Source organism: Mya arenaria, chromosome 17, assembly GCF_026914265.1.
Source record: "Mya arenaria isolate MELC-2E11 chromosome 17, ASM2691426v1".
In the NCBI taxonomy this organism is placed as follows: domain Eukaryota; kingdom Metazoa; phylum Mollusca; class Bivalvia; order Myida; family Myidae; genus Mya; species Mya arenaria.
Genome location: NC_069138.1, coordinates 14,865,189 through 14,884,211, shown reverse-complemented (window position 1 = coordinate 14,884,211; position 19,023 = coordinate 14,865,189). Strand labels below are relative to the sequence as shown.

General features: G+C 36.4%; 1 protein-coding gene across 1 annotated transcript in view; it reads left to right on the top strand.

Moving 5' to 3' along the window:
* LOC128224069 (ADP-ribosylation factor-like protein 3) overlaps positions 1 to 18,348 on the top strand; it is a 28,474-nt gene extending 10,126 nt beyond the window's left edge. The window contains exons 2-6 of the mRNA XM_052933707.1: positions 1,294 to 1,437; positions 7,862 to 7,978; positions 11,476 to 11,526; positions 13,306 to 13,491; positions 15,164 to 18,348. Coding sequence (XP_052789667.1) covers positions 1,294 to 1,437; positions 7,862 to 7,978; positions 11,476 to 11,526; positions 13,306 to 13,491; positions 15,164 to 15,220 — 555 coding nt within the window. The 3' untranslated portion in view covers positions 15,221 to 18,348. The remainder of the gene's footprint in view (positions 1 to 1,293; positions 1,438 to 7,861; positions 7,979 to 11,475; positions 11,527 to 13,305; positions 13,492 to 15,163) is intronic.
* Positions 18,349 to 19,023: the final 675 nt, after the last annotated feature.

Sequence of the window (19,023 nt, the reverse complement as noted above, 5' to 3'; positions counted from 1 at the left end):
AATGTCTCTTATATAACTCGGTGTAAGATTGTTAATAGATTTATATACATAAAGCTGTTTGATATTTGCATGTTGACCCTAGGTTCATTGCGACCAGTCCCTATCATATTCATCACAGTTTCATTGCGACCAGTCTATCATATTGATCCCAGGTTCACTGCGACCAGTCTCTATCATATTGATCTCAGGTTCACTGCGACCAGTCACTATCATATTTATCTCAGGTTCATTGCCACCAGTCACTATCATATTTATCTCAGGTTCATTGCCACCAGTCACTATCATATTTATCTCAGGTTCATTGCCACCAGTCACTATCATATTTATCTCAGGTTCATTGCCACCAGTCACTATCATATTTATCTCAGGTTCATTGCCACCAGTCACTATCATATTTATCTCAGGTTCATTGCCACCAGTCACTATCATATTTATCTCAGGTTCATTGCCACCAGTCACTATCATATTGATCTCAGGTTCATTGCCACCAGTCACTATCATATTTATCTCAGGTTCATTGTCACCAGTCTATCATATTGATCCCAGGTTCACTGCGACCAGTCTCTATCATATTGACCCTAGGTTCAGTGTGACCAGTCTCTATCAAATTGACCCTAGGTTCATTGCAGCCATTCTCAATCATATTGACCCTAGGTTCATTGCGACAAGTCCCTATCATATTGATCTCAGGTTCATTGCGACCAGTCTTCATCATATTGACCCCAGTTTCGCTGCGACCAGTCTTTATCATATTGATCTCAGGTTCATTGCGACCAGTCTCTATCATATTGATCCCAGGTTCATTGCGATCAGTCTCTATCATATTTATCCAAGTTTCATTGCGACCAGTCTCTATCATATTGATCTCAGGTTCATTGTGACCAGTCTCTATCATATTCATCCCAGTTCCATTGCGACCAGTCTCTATCATACTTACCCAAGTTTCATTGTGACCAGTCTCTATCATATTCATCCCAGTTCCATTGCGACCAGTCTCTATCATACTTATCCCAGTTTCATTGCGACCAGTCTCTATCATATTGATCTCAGGTTCATTGTGACTAGTCCCTATCATATTGATCCCAAGTTAATTGTGTTTTAATCTGAAATAAGCTTTAACTAAGCAATGATATATTAAATAAAAGTCTTAAAAATATACAAACTGAAATTAAGTTTTTTTAAACTTAGTGGCAAAGATCACTTCTCATCAGGAAAGCTGTGAAGTAGATAGGTATTCTGCATTGAAATGCCTTATAATTGCATTAAAGTTGACACTCTTTTTTTTCATTGCAGGGGTTGTTAGCATTGTTACGGAAGTTAAAATCAGGTGGGGAAAAGGAGATGCGAATCCTACTATTGGGGTTGGACAACGCTGGGAAGACAACTATTCTTAAAGCCCTTGCATCTGAGGACATAAGTCACATAACGCCTACACAGGTAAAAAAAACAACATCTGACATAAGATATATCACAAACCTGCATATATTTTTTTATGTACACACACACATTCCTCTGACATCACAACTACACAGGTACAAACATACATGCCTCTGACATCCCTCCAACACAGGTACAAACATACATGCCTCTGACATCCCACCAACACAGGTACGAACATACATACCTCGGACATCACATCTACACAGGTACAAGCATATATGCCTCGGACAACACACCTACACAGGTACAAACATACATGCCACAGACATCACACCTACACAGGTACAAACATAAATGCCTCTGATGTCACATCTACACAGGTACAAGCATACATGCCTCGGACATCACACCTTCACAGGTGCAAGCATACATGCCTCGGACATCACACGTATACAGGTACAAACATACATGCCACAGACATCACACCTACACAGGTACAAACATACATGCCTCGGACATCACACTTACACAGGTACAATCATACATGCCTCTGACATCACACCTACACAGGTACAAACATACATGTCTCTGATATCACACTTACACAGGTAAAAACATAATGCCTCTGACATCACATCTACACAGGTACAAACATACATGCCTCTTACATCTCACCAACATAGGAACAAACATACATGCGTCTGACATCACACTTACACAGGTATAAACATACATGCCTCAGACATCACACTTACACAGGTACAAACATACATGCCTCAGACATCACACTTAGACAGGTACAAACATACATGCCTCTGACATCTCACTTACACTGGTGCAAACATACATGCCTCTGACATCTCACTTACACAGGTACAAACATACATGTCTCTGACATCTCACTTACACTGGTGCAAACATACATGCCTCTGACATCACACTTACACTGGTGCAAACATACATGCCTCTGACATCTCACTTACACTGGTGCAAACATACATGCCTCTGACATCTCACTTACACTGGTGCAAACATACATGCCTCTGACATCTCACTCACACTGGTACAAACATACATGTCTCTGACATCTCACTTACACTGGTGCAAACATACATGCCTCTGACATCACACTTACACTGGTGCAAACATACATGTCTCTGACATCTCACTTACACAGGTACAAACATACATGTCTCTGACATCACACTTACACTGGTGCAAACATACATGCCTCTGACATCTCACTTACACTGGTGCAAACATACATGCCTCTGACATCTCACTTACACTGGTACAAACATACATGTCTCTGACATCTCACTTACACTGGTGCAAACATACATGCCTCTGACATCTCACTTACACTGGTACAAACATACATGTTTACACTGGTACAAACATACATGTCTCTGACATCTCACTTACACAGGTACAAACATACATGTCTCTGACATCACACTTACACTGGTGCAAACATACATGCCTCTGACATCTCACTTACACTGGTGCAAACATACATGCCTCTGACATCTCACTTACACTGGTACAAACATACATGTCTCTGACATCTCACTTACACTGGTGCAAACATACATGCCTCTGACATCTCACTTACACAGGTACAAACATACATGTCTCTGACATCACACTTACACTGGTGCAAACATACATGCCTCTGACATCTCACTTACACAGGTACAAACATACATGCCTCTGACATCCATCTCACTTACACAGGTACAAACATACATGCCTCTGACATCTCACTTACACAGGTACAAACATACATGCCTCTGACATCTCACTTACACTGGTACAAACATACATGCCTCTGACATCTCACTTACACTGGTACAAACATACATGCCTCTGACATCTCACTTACACAGGTACAAACATACATGCCTCTGACATCTTACTTACACTGGTACAAACATACATGCCTCTGACATCACACCTACACAGGTACAAACATACATGCCTCTGACATCTCACTTACACTGGTACAAACATACATGCCTCTGACATCACTCTTACACTGGTACAAACATACATGCCTCGGACATCTCACTTACACTGGTACAAACATACATGCCTCTGACATCTCACTTACACAGGTACAAACATACATGCCTCTGACATCTTACTTACACTGGTACAAACATACATGCCTCTGACATCACACCTACACAGGTACAAACATACATGCCTCTGACATCTCACTTACACTGGTACAAACATACATGCCTCTGACATCACTCTTACACTGGTACAAACATACATGCCTCGGACATCACACCTACAAAGGTTCAAACAAACATGCCTCGGACATCCCACCTACAAAGGATCAAACAAACATGCCTCTGACATCTCACCAACACAGGTACAAACATGCATGCCAAACAGGATATTGGTTTAACATCAAATTTCAACATCTGACTTTCTATAAGCTCACCATGTGATTTATAAGATCACTATTGTGATCGGTCTTTGTCCGTCATCCATCCGTCCTTCAACAATTGCTTAAAAAACATCTCCGCTGAAATTGCCAAATTCAATGAAACTTCACAGGAAGCTTCCTTGGGTGTCCCTCTACAGAAATACAACAAGGGGTCACGATTGATCAACAACAACAACTATCTGGCCAACTTCCTGTTTTGCTTTAAAAAACAGCTCCTCTGAAACTACCAGGCCAATTTGGCTGAAACTTTACAGGTAGCTTCATTGCATGACCCTTTACAAATATAAAACAAGGCATCGTCATTTGTAAAGATATGTTTAAATTGCAACATTTTTTTTATTAATGCTTTATCACAGAGTTGAGGCCCTTTGGGGTTTTTATTGTTATTTTATTGTTTTCAAATCATTGAAGGTACCAACTTCAAACTTTATGAACTTATTCATAGTAAATTATGATTTTTTGTGACGAGTTATATAAATCCAACCTAAATATTGTCATGTTTTTACACACCTGTTTAAAAAAAATTGACATATAATAGTTCCATCTATGGTGTATGTAAGGGCAGACAGGCACCATTCAGCATGTAATCCAATCAATTACTTTTGAACCCTTTGTCTAATAATAATTACTTTATTTAAACAGGGATGATAACAGAGCCAAGTTGCCAATCCTGAAAATGTCTGCGTGGGGTTCAAGGGGCCGCTAAAGGCCCCCGATGGGTCCAGAGCAAAGCCCTGTGGGGGGACAAGGGGGGCAAAGCCCCCCGAAGCTTTCAGTATTTCAGGGTTTCTCATACCCTTTTTTGCCTTAGAATAGTGTTCAAGGAGTACACCTTTCGGTTTGGTAGATATAATTATGTTCAACAGGAGACATCTGCAATCAGAACAATTATCAGGAATCTTAGCAATGAAGTTAAACACCTTTGTCTTCAAACAAAGTTAAATTTACTTTTTTACCTGAAGTCACAGGCATAAGACATGTACCTGACATTTTGGTTCAGTTGTCCACTTCCCATAAAACTCAACTGGCTATGATCAAATGCCTGTGTATGAACAGTCTACACTGTGGGATGTTTGATTTATAATAATGAACAACATATCAATTATCAAGCTTGCAAATGTTTATTGTAAAAGTGTTATTTATTCAATTTTTATATATATATATATATATCATAAAGAGTATTTATTCCATTATCTGCACATTTGATGAGAATATAATATTATTAATTATTATTCCAAGTAATATCCAAACGGGACTGTAAATGCTTTGGCAGTGAGCCGTTGTGGTCATGTTGGACTGTGTCGCCATCAATGTCTATGAAGTGAGGGACAAGTTGACGTATTCTGGTCTCAAAGCCAAAACAATTTCCCCTCATGGTGTTACATGAGTCCAGTAGCACACAAATTAGATTGTCCAGATTGTCCCACGTCAGTTCAAGTCTCGCAAACAGGCTTTCAAATTCCTTGAAAATTGATTCAGAATCAGCCCTTGTGATTTTTAAGGAGGCCAAATGTCTCAACACTATTTCTTTCTAGCAGAAAAATAGCTGCAACAGTTTTCTCATTGTTTGTGTTTGTTGACCCGTCTAAGTTCAAACAAAACCGAGTTTCACTTATCTCCTCCACAAGTTCATCATTGAAATGGCCTGCCTCTCCCTAAGTCATCTTATATGATGCTGTACACCTTTGAAGTTTTAATTCGCTGAGAGCTTTTGTATCTTTGGCAAGTGTCTTAAGTAAGACTCACTACATGTGGTGCCAGGGAGTATGGAAGGTCATGTTCAGCCATAAATCCAAGTATCATGGCCTCTGGATTGAATTGTCAGTCATTGACAGGAACAACTGGATGCACTGGCCGAGGAGTCTGTTCATCCCTGACTTTTGGAACGATCAACATACCTGGAAATTCAAATTACAACTATAGAAATTAAATCTCACTCAAACTGGGTCCTCAAGAAGTTTTTTTAAACTGTCTTAAATAGAAAATAAACTGACTGCTCCTACTTAATATATATATTACTACTACAAAATATGTATTCATTTTTTTTTAATTTTCATTTGAACCTTCCATTATATATAGTCAACAGCCACTTCTTATTGAGAACAATGCTTCAAACATTATGGGAACAATAAAGAAACAGTTTAACAGCGTAAACTTCAATCGGTCAAATAAAATTTGTAAAATAAAAATCGATTATTATGACACAATCCGAATCGCAATGTCCGAAATATTGCTACATGCGTAAAAGCCATTCTCAGTTTGATCACATTCTATTAACTTAAAAAAAGCGTTTCGGGAATTTCTCTTAAAAATAAATAGCAAATATACCTTTAAATCGACGAATCAATGTTTTTAGAAGTTGGTGGTGGTCGTTTTTTTTCCAATACTCGTTTATTCGTCTTCGTCGTCTGTCATATCCGGATACTGTCTTCTAGTCCCATCGGTAATTTCCGTAATCACCCGATGATAGCTTAACCAATCATATAGCTCGACTGCCAAGACGTAAATAGGTTCGATAATTTCCGGCTTTACACTTCCGGAAAACTCACCTTTCGTACCCATATTGTTCGATCTGAGCTAGAATCGCTCCCTGTACCCCTCCCCCCCTAGAAAAAACTTAACGGATTTACATTAATCTCAAAATCGATCCGCGAGACCTTAAATCCGGAATTCCGGATTAATCCGGAATTTTACCATCCCTGTTTAAAGAAGTTAACACATAAAGACATAGGCATCATATTATGAATAAACATAACATGCTTCTTATTTACAATGCGGCCTAATCTGAAAGAACACACACGCACACACACAAACACACTAAAAAGATGTGATGCAAATAATATTCAAAACACAAATGAGAAAAGACATTTCAGTACCGCAAAGAATACATATTGTTAAAAAGCATTATTACATTATTTTTTTTCATCATGGCCTATAACTGGAATAAATGATTGTTTTGACATGTAAAAATGCTTAGAATGGAATTGTAAGCAAAAATTTATGTCATTTCATAAAGGTACAAAATGCAAAAACATAAAGAAACATGAATATAATACATTATTTTAACACATCTATGCTTGACAATACATCAGTTTGTACCTAAATGTTAACAAGAAATCTCATCAAAATTGTTTAACTGAGTAAGTAGGACAGTCACACATTTATTTAACACCTTACTCAACGTATACATAATGTATTAACTATACCAGTATGCATGGAATTATGCATACAATTTTTTACAACAGTTTTTGCGATTGATGATGTAAAAAGAACTTCTTGCAGCAGGTTTTTAATGTCTTTTCCGTTTTAGACTTAGATATTTCTTCTGGTAAAAAATTCCAAACTTTCCCTCTGTAGCAATGCAAACGAGTGCTTCTTGTATTTTGTTTTATGTCAAATGTGAGCAATGTCTTGTCGCGTAGAAGATCGTAATCCATTTCTTGTATTGCTAGATATCTTAATAATGTCTCTTATATAACTCGGTGTAAGATTATTAATAGATTTATATACCATAACAGCTGTTTGATATCTGCAATGCAAATTGCAATGCAATTCAAATTGAAGCCATTCAAATTTTTTAAATAATTCATGCGATGGCATTCTTATAGGCTTAAAGAGAATAATTTTTGCAGCTCTTTTTTGAAGCATGGTGATTTGTTACATATGCGTTTACTTTCTTTTCCCCCAAACGCTACAACAATAGTCAATATAATCATTACCAAATTTGGTCAGAATGTGTATAAACGTGTTTGATAATTAGCAAAATTGCTGTAGTTATACCTAGAATTGCTCTTTTCCTATCAACAACTTTTTAAGCATTTGTCCAGTCATCACACAATTTGGTGCGAATGTGAATGGGCATACTACATCAGAGAAGCCAAATCCCTGTTATTGCCCCTTTAATTATCAACAAGTCTATAGCACAAAGTTTTACTCAGGTGAGCGATATAGGTCCATCTTGGCCCTCTTGTTGATTATCATTTCAGTTTGATAGATGAATATAAACAACTTGTCTTTCAGGGTTTTAATATAAAAACAGTGCAATCAGCTGGATTCCGGCTAAACGTATGGGATATTGGGGGGCAGAGAAAAATTAGACCTTACTGGAAAAACTACTTTGAAAACACTGATGTATTGGTAAGTGAATACAGTTTCTGTTATGGTGGCCAAGTTGTTTTATAGGATTTTTGGAACATTATATAAATTCAGTTATAGCATTGATGAACAGTCTACAGTACAAAATAGATTTGAAAAAAATTCAATTAATTTGTATCATATAAGTGAAATATGAATAAACAAACTTACCATAACTTATCGTGTACATTTGTTCAATTTTGTTGAATTGATCAACTATTTTTGATCCCCTGCCACGGAATGGGGAGGGGATTATAGGAATGCACTTTGTCCGTCCGTCTGGCTGTAACATTTTATGTCCGGGCTATAACTTACTTATGCATTAATGGATTACCATATAATTTGGTACGAATGTTGTCCTCATTGAGACAATATGTAGTGACCTTGACTCGGGTCCATACCTCAAAGGTCAAGGTCACACGAGACATTTAAAGGTCAGAGTACACATGCTCGTGTCCGCGCTGTAACTTACTTACGCATTGATGGATTACCATATTACTTAGTACAAATGTTGTCCTCATTGAAACGATGTGCAGTGACCTTAACCCGGGTCCATACTTCAATGGTCAAGGTCACATATGACATTTAAAGGTCATAGTACACATGCTTGTGTCCGGGCTTTTTACATTTAGCAGTGTAGACATGTCAATTTTTACTGGATTTATTGACCTTATACATTTAGCAACAATAATTGAATTTGATCCAAGAACTCGAACCAATTGCAATTTGTGCCAGTAATCCATCATGAAGTTTCGGGTCCATATTATGCATACATGTGATCTCGGAATCGATTATCTTAATTGTAACAATGTAAGTCAGCTATTTTGCCTGTCCGGGACACTGGTCGTAAAACACAGGACATGTTGACACTAATCCGTTAATTGGTACATGTGTCGTCGAGGTCATCGTCAATCACCCGATAATTGATCTATTGGCCTATTGTTGCTAAACGAGTCGGGGAGGGTTCTTGTATACAAATTCATTGTTTTCATATGGATTAGTTGGGCCTTATGAATGATCGCTTTTAATTGATAAATTGGTATTTTTCACACATTTTACCGGAAAACATCCCATATTCCATTCAAATTTCAAAGTCGATACGTCGTTATACTTTAAACGACTTTAAACAACTTACCCGTCCATAAGGAATTTTAGTGCTTTTAACTTTTTTTCGAACTATCGTTGTGTATTTTTACGCCGATTATATACAGCCGATTCTTGACACGTCTCTATCAAAGTTATATGCATCTCCAAACAGAAAAAAGCTCACCGACTGGAAAATCTTGTGTGTCATAAATTGGAAACGTTTTAAATGTGATGAAAAAATAAATATTTTGTAATGCATGTTCTCAAAAGCGCGGGAAAACAGGTGGTGCCCGTATAGTTGTTTATTTCCTGTTTTGATGAAACCGAAAGTAGACTGCATCCTCCTGGTTAGCACTTCATTTAAAGCCTGGGAAAATATCTGGTGTTTTTATTTTTTCAATAAAATGCAGAAAAAAACAAACCATGTCAAGTAAAAATATGTCTTGGCAGTTAAAATTGGTACATTTTCCCGACGTTAAAAATGCCTAAAATAGCCCCAGATATGCTCTAGAATGCACCACAGACATTCCCCATTTAAAAACATTCCAGGGGAGGCATGGACCCCCTAGTGTGCGTTGACATTACGACGAGTGTCCCCGAATCGACCCAAGAAATTATCACATGTATGATATTATGACAATGCTAAATAGAGGATAAGATCTAAATGTTAATTGAAAGTGTTAAACAAGTTGCATAGATTGATACTTAGTGCACTCTACCAAGCATTATCATGATGTGCAACAAGCTTAATATTTAAAAAGACAATGGACACAAATGTGATAATAAATTTATAACATGTACAGTTTTCTCTTCATAAGCAGTAAAACAATGTTATGACGTCACCACAATGTATATGTATCACTCTATCGAAAATACTTAAGCCAAAATAACCTTGACATTGATCTTACCTACACTACACAATATGAATAACTTTAACAAATATCCTTTTATTATATGTTCAAATATCCAAGAATATTTAGGTTACCGATCAAACAACTTGTATTCCCACTCTTGACCAGTGATTGTGTACAATTTAGGTCAGATTCAAGGTACCAGTCAGGTTGCGAGTAAAACAAAATATACTAAAAAACAACGGCGAGGGATATAGCCGTCCTTTGGACTGCCTTGTATAAATTGCTGTAAAACTGAAATTACAATAGTATTCATTGCAAAATATAACATATTCCTGAATATTTACTACTGACCTCAATTAAAATAACTAGTCAATACCCTGGCGTCAACTTAACAGATATTTTTTCTTTGCTCTTATTATTTTGTTGTTTCAAAACTAAGGATAGCAACGAGTAGTAAATTGGTTCTCGAGTACTCCGATAATCTTCCAATCAAGCACTTGACAATACTTGAATTGGTTTCCAGAAGAGACATGTTCATGTACCCTGTGACTTGTTATATTGGCCATTTCCATCTGTGATGTTCATCCTTTAATAAGTGTTGACTTGTACTAAATCAGTAATATTAATAAAAAGAAAAACAAAATGTTGTTTCATTAATTAAATTTGTGGTGTTTCATTCATTGAATTAGTGGTTTGTCCTTTTTATAAACCAGGTTTTCACATAGTGAAACCTGGTTAATAGAATGATGAAAGTCGTTGTTCGGGCGGGTGGCTGGGCGGGAATGGTTTCTGCCCAAAAACTGAAGTAAGAATTGATGGATAGTAATGAAAGTTGGTGTGTATAAAAGTAGCTTATGTGAAGAGCTAGCTTGGAGTTGCTATTGAGGGGGTCCCCATTTTCTATGTAAGAATTGATAAATAATAATGCAAGTTGATTTCTAGGTAGCTTATGTCAAGAGCTAGGTTGGGCTTGCTGTTCAAGTTCAAGATCACTGTTATTAAAATAGAAAAATGGTTTCCGACCAACTACTTAAGTAAGAATTGATGGATAGTGATGAAGTTTGTGTGGAGGAAGCTGATGTGAAGAGCTAGCTTGGGATTGCTTTTGATGGGGTAGGGGTCAAGGTCACTGCTACTATAATTAGAAAAATGGTTTTGCCCAATTACTTTAGTAATAATTGATGGATAGTGATGAAAATAATTGTGTAGGTAGCTCATGTGAAGAGCCATCCTGGGATAACTGTTGAGGGGGTTGGGGTCAAGGTCACTGTAACTAGAAATAGAAGAATGGTTTTTGCCCAAATACTATAGGCAGTTACTATTTCCTTTCTCATACAAAAAAGTTATGTGGTGATAATTTTTAATTGCCCATGTTTTCTAATTGCCCATATTAAAACCTTGTTTCGTTGCATTGCCACATTTTTAGTTTGTTTTTATCTGAGTACTCAAGTATTAAATAAGTATTGAATTACCCCGAAGTCCAATGGGGTCCTCATGTACTAGTTGCAATCCCTTAGACAAAATGTGAAAAGTTTGTAATTTGTAATTATTTTGTTGTAGATATATGTTATAGACAGTTCAGACCGGAAGAGATTTGAAGAGACAGGACAGGTAATTGTTTTACATATGATAAAGTCTGTACTGTCATTGGTTTGCCTTTGGAATAAAACATTCAATATAAGTAATATATACTACTTCAGTTTACAGAAGAAAATGTTGATAGCAGAGATTTCCTTTTGCAAATTAGATCAATTCTTCCATGCATATTGAATTTTCAGGTGTAGATGATTGTAGGAAATATGCAAATTTACATATTAACAATTTATTACTCATTTATTACATTACACTATCAGCCACGCGCTTTTTGCCATTGCGGTAAATTCTTGGGATATATTCCGCGGTAACCTAACGCAGTGGAGCGAGTATCACTGCATTCATCTGCTGCTACCTGGCACGACTTCCAAAAACATGTATAAAGCATATTGCCACGATGTGGCTAACTGCGACATGCAGGTATTGCAACAGGTGCCGCTGGTACAAAAAGAAGATTGTAAATTGTACTTTGCTCGCAAAATGGCTTTCACCTGATTTTGAGGGTAAACAATCTCATCCCCTACACTTGATAATTAGGTCGCAGGAATATTGAGTGTTTGTTAAAGCATTTTTGGACATAAGTTTATTGATACTACATTATGTTAATTATACCTGCAAAAGGGCTTTCACGCCTTTAGGAAGAGTTTGCATTTGTAACTCCGTTCATTTTTTTACTCATCAGAGCAGAGGTTATTACATACATTTTTGTAAATGTCAAAACTAATTAAAAAAAAGAATTTAATGTTTATTTTAAAAATTATGATTGCGCAAGGTGTTTTATTATATGTTGTTTCTTATGTATGTTACTATCTGAAGATTTTTGGAAAATCACCATTGAAAGTGACTGGGATCAAACACACGTTCAAAGTTCACAGCGCCTGGTTGAAGGCCTTCTTGCCTCGTTTTTGTGTTGAAAATTCTCCTTAACATCACTAGCTATATTTAACCACCATTTATAAATATCATAAAATTATACGCTTCATTGTATTCAATATATTATTTATTCACATTCACACAAGTTTAACAAGGGCATTCAAAAATTAGATTAGTGCGAATAAGATGACAAAAGTGTCTGGAAACTTTCACAGTACAGTTGCAAAGACTAGTTTTCAGGAATCAAACCTTTTGAGTATGAACCAAGTCATTTGTAGATTATGGGTTGAGTTTGTATAAGTCTAATAAAACTGACCAGAATTATATTTATAGGACATGGGCACAGAAGTAGCCTTCAGGAAATTGAAAACAGCTACCTTTATTTATGTTAATTAACACTTCACAACACTGCATTAAGCATTGACTGGACACGGGGCAAATTATAGAAATTAATGCAGTGTGCGATATGCTTATATCGCAGGGTATTGTAAAAAATAGATTAAAAAGATATGTTTGCACTAAGGAAAAATCACTGTAACTAGCAAAACTGCAAAAAACATGTGGATGGTAGTGTGTAGATGCCTTTTGAGAGAAAAAAGCCTCTAATTTCTTATCCATTGTCTAACTTCAACCTTCTTTTTTTGTAACAATTAATTGAGGATTTTTTACTTTTAGATTGGGGAAAATACACTTTGGCATTAGAAATATAGTGGTAAAAATGGCTGTACAATGGCTATAAAAATAGCATCAGGAACATAGCTGTAAAACATCAATTGCTTAAGACAATCCCTGTAGTAGATATTTAGGTACTTCACTTGTCTTTCTACCTACAGTGCAGAATTGCAATTAATGTACTAAATGTTCCATCTTGAGTATAGCTTTATAATAATCAATTGTTTAAATTGCCATGTGTTACCTGTTCAGGAGTTGAATGAGTTGCTGGAGGAGGGCAAGTTGAGTGGTGTGCCTCTGCTGGTATACGCTAACAAACAGGACCTGGTGAATGCTGCCTCCGAAAAAGAAGTCGCAGAGGGGCTCGATCTTAATGGAATCCGGGACCGATCTTGGCAGATACAGTCCTGCAGTGCTCTCACCAACGAGGGTGTTAAGGTATGACTCCTTTGATTTCTGCCTTGTCTTTCTGTAAGCTTGTAAGTCCTGGAGAGGTTCTGTTTTGGTATTGATATGTTAAAGGTGACATGTATGTTGATAAATTCACCAACATACTGTAGGGCAGTATGTATAAGGTATGTTGACCATGAGTTCATGAACATACTATAGGGCAGTCTGTAGGAGGAATATTAACCATGAGTTCATGAACATACTGTAGGGCAGTTTGTAGGAGGAATTTTGACCATGAGCTCATGAACATACTGTAGGGCAGTTTGTAGGACGAATATTGACCATGAGCTCATGAACATACTGTAGGGCAGTTTGTAGGAGGAATATTGACCATGAGCTCATCAACATACTGTAGGGCAGTTTGTAGGAGGAATATTGACCATGAGCTCATGAACAAACTGTAGGGCAGTTTGTAGGAGGAATATTGACCATGAGCTCATGAACATACTGTAGGGCAGTTTGTAGGAGGAATATTGACCATGAGCTCATCAACATACTGTAGGGCAGTTTGTAGGAGGAATATTGACCATGAGCTCATCAACATACTGTAGGGCAGTTTGTAGGAGGAATATTGACCATGAGCTCATCAACATACTGTAGGGCAGTTTGTAGGAGGAATATTGACCATGAGCTCAAGAACATACTGTAGGGCAGTTTGTAGGAGGAATATTGATCATGAGCTCATCAACATACTGTAGGGCAGTTTGTAGAAGGAATATTGACCATGAGCTCATGAACATACTATAGGGCAGTTTGTAGGAGGAATTTAGACCATGAGCTCATGAACATTCTGTAGGGCAGTTTGTAGGAGGAATATTGACCATGAGCTCATGAACATACTGTAGGGCAGTTTGTAGGAGGAATATTGAGCATGAGTTCATGACCATACTGTAGGGCAGTTTGTATGAGGTACGTTGACAGACTTCATCAACATACTGTAGGGCAGTTTGTATGAGGTACTTTGACAGAGAGTTCATCAACATACTGTAGGGCAGTTTGTAGGAGGAATATTGACCATGAGTTCATCAACATACTGCAGGGCAGTTTGTATGAGGTACGTTGACAGAATTCATGTCGGTCGGTAGGTCGGTCGATCCGTCGGTAGACCAAAGCTTGTCCGAGTGATAACTCAACAATTCCTATTGTCAACAAACTTAACATGAAGGTTGGGCCTGACCAGTAGATGAGCCCTATGGGTTTTGAGATCGTAGAGTCAAAGGTCAAGGTCACAACTCATATTGGTCACTAAAATCACATCATATTTATATATTTCCTGCTGCTAAGAGGATACATGTTTATCTTCGAATATCAGTCGTAATCTCAACATGATTCAAAACTGTACCTACTTTTCCCACACTTTGAACGGACATAATCTTAAAACTACCTCAAAGGCATCCAATGTCAATGACAAATTAGCTGTCATTTTGGTCCATGAATTATTTCATTCAATTGTCCAAATATTCTTGACAACATGGCACTCATGGGGGGCATAATGTTTGACAAACATCTCTTGTTATTATTATTATTATTATTATTATTTTTTTTTTATTTTTTTTTATTATTATTATTATTTTTATTATTATTATTACTATTATTATTATTATTATTATTATTATTATTATTATTATAATAATTATTATTATTATTATTGGTTTAACAGGATGGCATGGACTGGGCAATGAAAGTGATGTCATCAAGTAAAGGCAAGAAGAAGTGATGACCAGTCCACCCTAGTCACAGTCTACAATATGTATTTGCCTGTACTTTCTCAACTAAACATCCCTACTTCCTCTCATTCCTCAGATGTTCACTGTGTGCTAGTGAATCAGAGTTGGAGAAGTCAACCCGGATAAATTCATTGTTAAATTTGCATTGATCTTTGAGTTTTAATACTTTTTTTTCAAAAAACACCACATTTTCATTTGTTATAGATAGTGTTGTAATTGTGCTATTGAATTACACAAGATCCTTGTTTTCAGCTGTTTCTTTATCTCATGTTCAGCAACAAGAATCAAGCCATAAATTGCATTGTCAAGCATAAGAATCTTTTACACTTTGGAACTTACCTTGTCTATATCTTACTTAGTTTATTTTTCTTGACAAAACTCTTATTTAAAAAACACATTTATTCCTGGTTATGTTTTTATGCATTACACATTTCAATCAAGGCAATGGAACAACGTAATGTTACACCCTCCACATTTATATCACTTTGTACTTAAACTACAACTAATCATCTAACTACAACTAATCATCTACATCAACATTTTTACATTCATTATGAACTGAGATAAGATTTGTGTTTTACATGATAGACGACAGACATGTATGAAGTGTATGTACTTTTTTCATTTTAAGCAGTTAATTGTTAATTGGTTCAGAATATCAGATGGGCGATTGTTGCTGTTTCATTATGGATCATTTGCCCAATTTTGTACACAGGAGAGATTTACAACAGTAGAACTCAAGGTACAAAACTGCTACTATGATGCTTCATGGAACTGCCTCCACCGGTGCATTAAGAAAAACTACTCTATTGTTCATTTTGCCCTTTTTCTGTGCATTTACAGTCAAAAATACCTATGTACTTTTATGTACAATGTGTTACAGTTCCCATGACTTGCTGTGGACTAACAGCTTGTCAAGGGATGCAATACATAAAGGCAGGTTTAAAATGTGACCTACTGGCCTACTGATTGATTGACCACTATTGATTGGTCATTTAGACTTAAGCCACATGAACAGTTCACAGACAAGTTATTGATGATGGCTCTGGCGCATTTCAATTACTCATTTAGTGGTATGCTATTTGTTCATGGTAATTTTTTTTTATAGAATTCCAATCTTTATCATCTTTGCAATTATTCTTTAACTTGTTCATAAAATAATATTATATTTTTACTTGAACACAAATATCTGAAAATGCACGTGCTATTTTCGTAAAAGCAGTCAAAAATGTTATATCGTTCAGCAATTGATTTATACATGTTAAGTTGTGTCTTGTATAAGTTATGAAATGACTGGATAGCTAATAGCCTTAGGCCTAATTTGCATATATTATGTATTTTTCAAATTGATCATTGGATTTTCCGCTTGTCTATATGTGCCAATCATATATCAGTGACAAATCTTACTGTATGTATGCTACATGTATGTACATATTTGTACATTTTTAGCTCGACTATTCGAAGAATAAAGAGGGCTTTACTACTCGCCCTGGTGTCAGCATCGCCGTCCGGTTAAAGTTGTGGGGCAGGTTGGGATTTTCTTTTATAACCACAATACCCTTTATTCCTTTTACTCAATACTAGTAGTTGTTCAGGGTCATCACATAATAAGGTTAGATAACTCCATATTATCCTTGGGATATTTATAAATAACTTCTATAGCTTCATTCAATAGACTTAACACTTCACACAGTTGTTCAGGACCATCACACAGTAAGGTTACATAACTCCATACAATAAGGTTACATAACTCCATTTTAACCCTAAAATACAAATTATGGCCTTTGATTGATTTTTACAAAAACAAAAATATATGTATATATATTATTTCTTTTGACAGGCACATTTTTATATTCTTCACCAGGTTTTTATAAAGGGAAATCAAGTTATTTGAATGACTTGCGTCATTGTTCGGACGGACTGGTGGGAGGGCAGCATCAAACTCACCTTATGTATCGATTAATTTTAGCTAAGTATGACATATAGTGACCAAACTTGTAATATAGGAAGAGTTTATAGAGACCTTTCATGGGAATGGGTTTAAGGCCCCTAGGATCAAGGTCAAAGTTACTATTAATAGAAAAATGGTTGTTATTGAATATATGTAAGGGTCAACATATTGTTACCAAACATGATATATAGGAAGAGTTTATAGAGACCTTTCATGGGATTGTGTTTTGGACCCTGAGAGTTATGGTCTAGGTCAAGGTCACTGTTAGTACTGAATAACTTTAGTAAGGGTTGACATAGTGTGACCAATCTTGGTATATAGGACAAGTTTACGGAGGACTTCCATGGGATTGTGTTTTGGGCCTCTAGGATCACGGTCACTGTTACAAAAAATAGAAAGCAGTTGAAACTGAGTCTCTTCTGCCAATCATTAAAAACCTGGTTTTGTCACATCGCGGTTCTTGTTTACTTTTTAATTAGATTTTTTTATTGCTTTTGACAGGCAATTATTACATAATTATTGTACTCACTGTTAATTCTAATTCAAAGCAGCATAGTCAAGCGCGCTGTCTTACGACAGCTCCTGTTTCAAATGCTAACCAGAAATCAAAGTATAACGACATCAGGGAATTATGTGATGTGTCCCAGCATTTATTTAAATAGGACTCGTTTATTCAATGATTAGTGATCTGTCCTGTCATTTTACCCACTGTATTGAACTTTTGTCTGTTAATTTAACATGTACTATTACTAGGTAAAGTTTCCGTCCTCAGAAAATGCACACATATCATTCCTTTTATAAATGAAACTATGCTTTCATCAGGTGTAACAAAAATATGTTGGTTTCCTGATGCACACGATTTGGTGGGGGGGGGGTTGTGTCAGAAGCCCTATAAATTCCTCTGTGTTATAACTTTTTTTTTTTTACAGAATGCAGTTGATCTATGGTAAAACTTCATTAACAAATTTATATTCTTACTTATTCTGCGTATTTCAGTTTGGATATCAAGGTTATTGGTATATAGAAAAAAACAAACTCCAACAGTCTGACCTATGTATGTATAGTTCAAGGGAAACCAACATATTATTGCCTTATTGACCAGCAAGAAGATTTGTATAATTATTTGATATTTTGTCTTGTATTCAAATACAGATTTGAATCTTCAAACTATGTTTCTATTCTCTGCTAGATATTCTAATGTTGATTATGTGAGGATGAGGAGTATGCTCCAATTGTCAGTTCAAATAGGGAGTAGACTCCATCGAGTCTGTGTCAAATAAGGAGTAGACTCCATCAAATCTGTGTCAAATAAGGAGTAGACTCCATTGAGTCTGTGTCAAATAAGGAATAGGCTCCATCAAATCTGTGTCAAATAAGGAGAAAACTCCACCGACTCTGTGTCAATTAAGGAATAGGCTCCATCAAGTCTGTTTCAGATAAGAAGTAGGCTCCATGAGTCTGTTTCAAATAAGAAGTAGGATCCATCGAGTCTGTTTTAAACAAGAAGTAGGCTCCATTTAGTCTGTGTCAGATAAGAAGTAGGCTCCATCGAGTCTGTTTCAAATAAGGAGTAGGCTCCATTTAGTCTGTGTCAGATAAGAAGTAGGCTCCCTCAAGTCTGTTTCAAATAAGGAATAGGCTCCATCATGTCTGTGTCAAATAAGTAGTAGGCTCTATCGAGTCTGTGTCAAATAAGGAGTAAACTCCATCGAGTCTGTGTCAAATAAGGAGTAGGCTCTATCGAGTCGAGGAATAGTTTTTACAGATATGGAGAACCCCTGCCATTGTTTTCAGTTGGCTGTAAGGCATTACTGAAGAAATAGTTTACAGATATGGAGAACC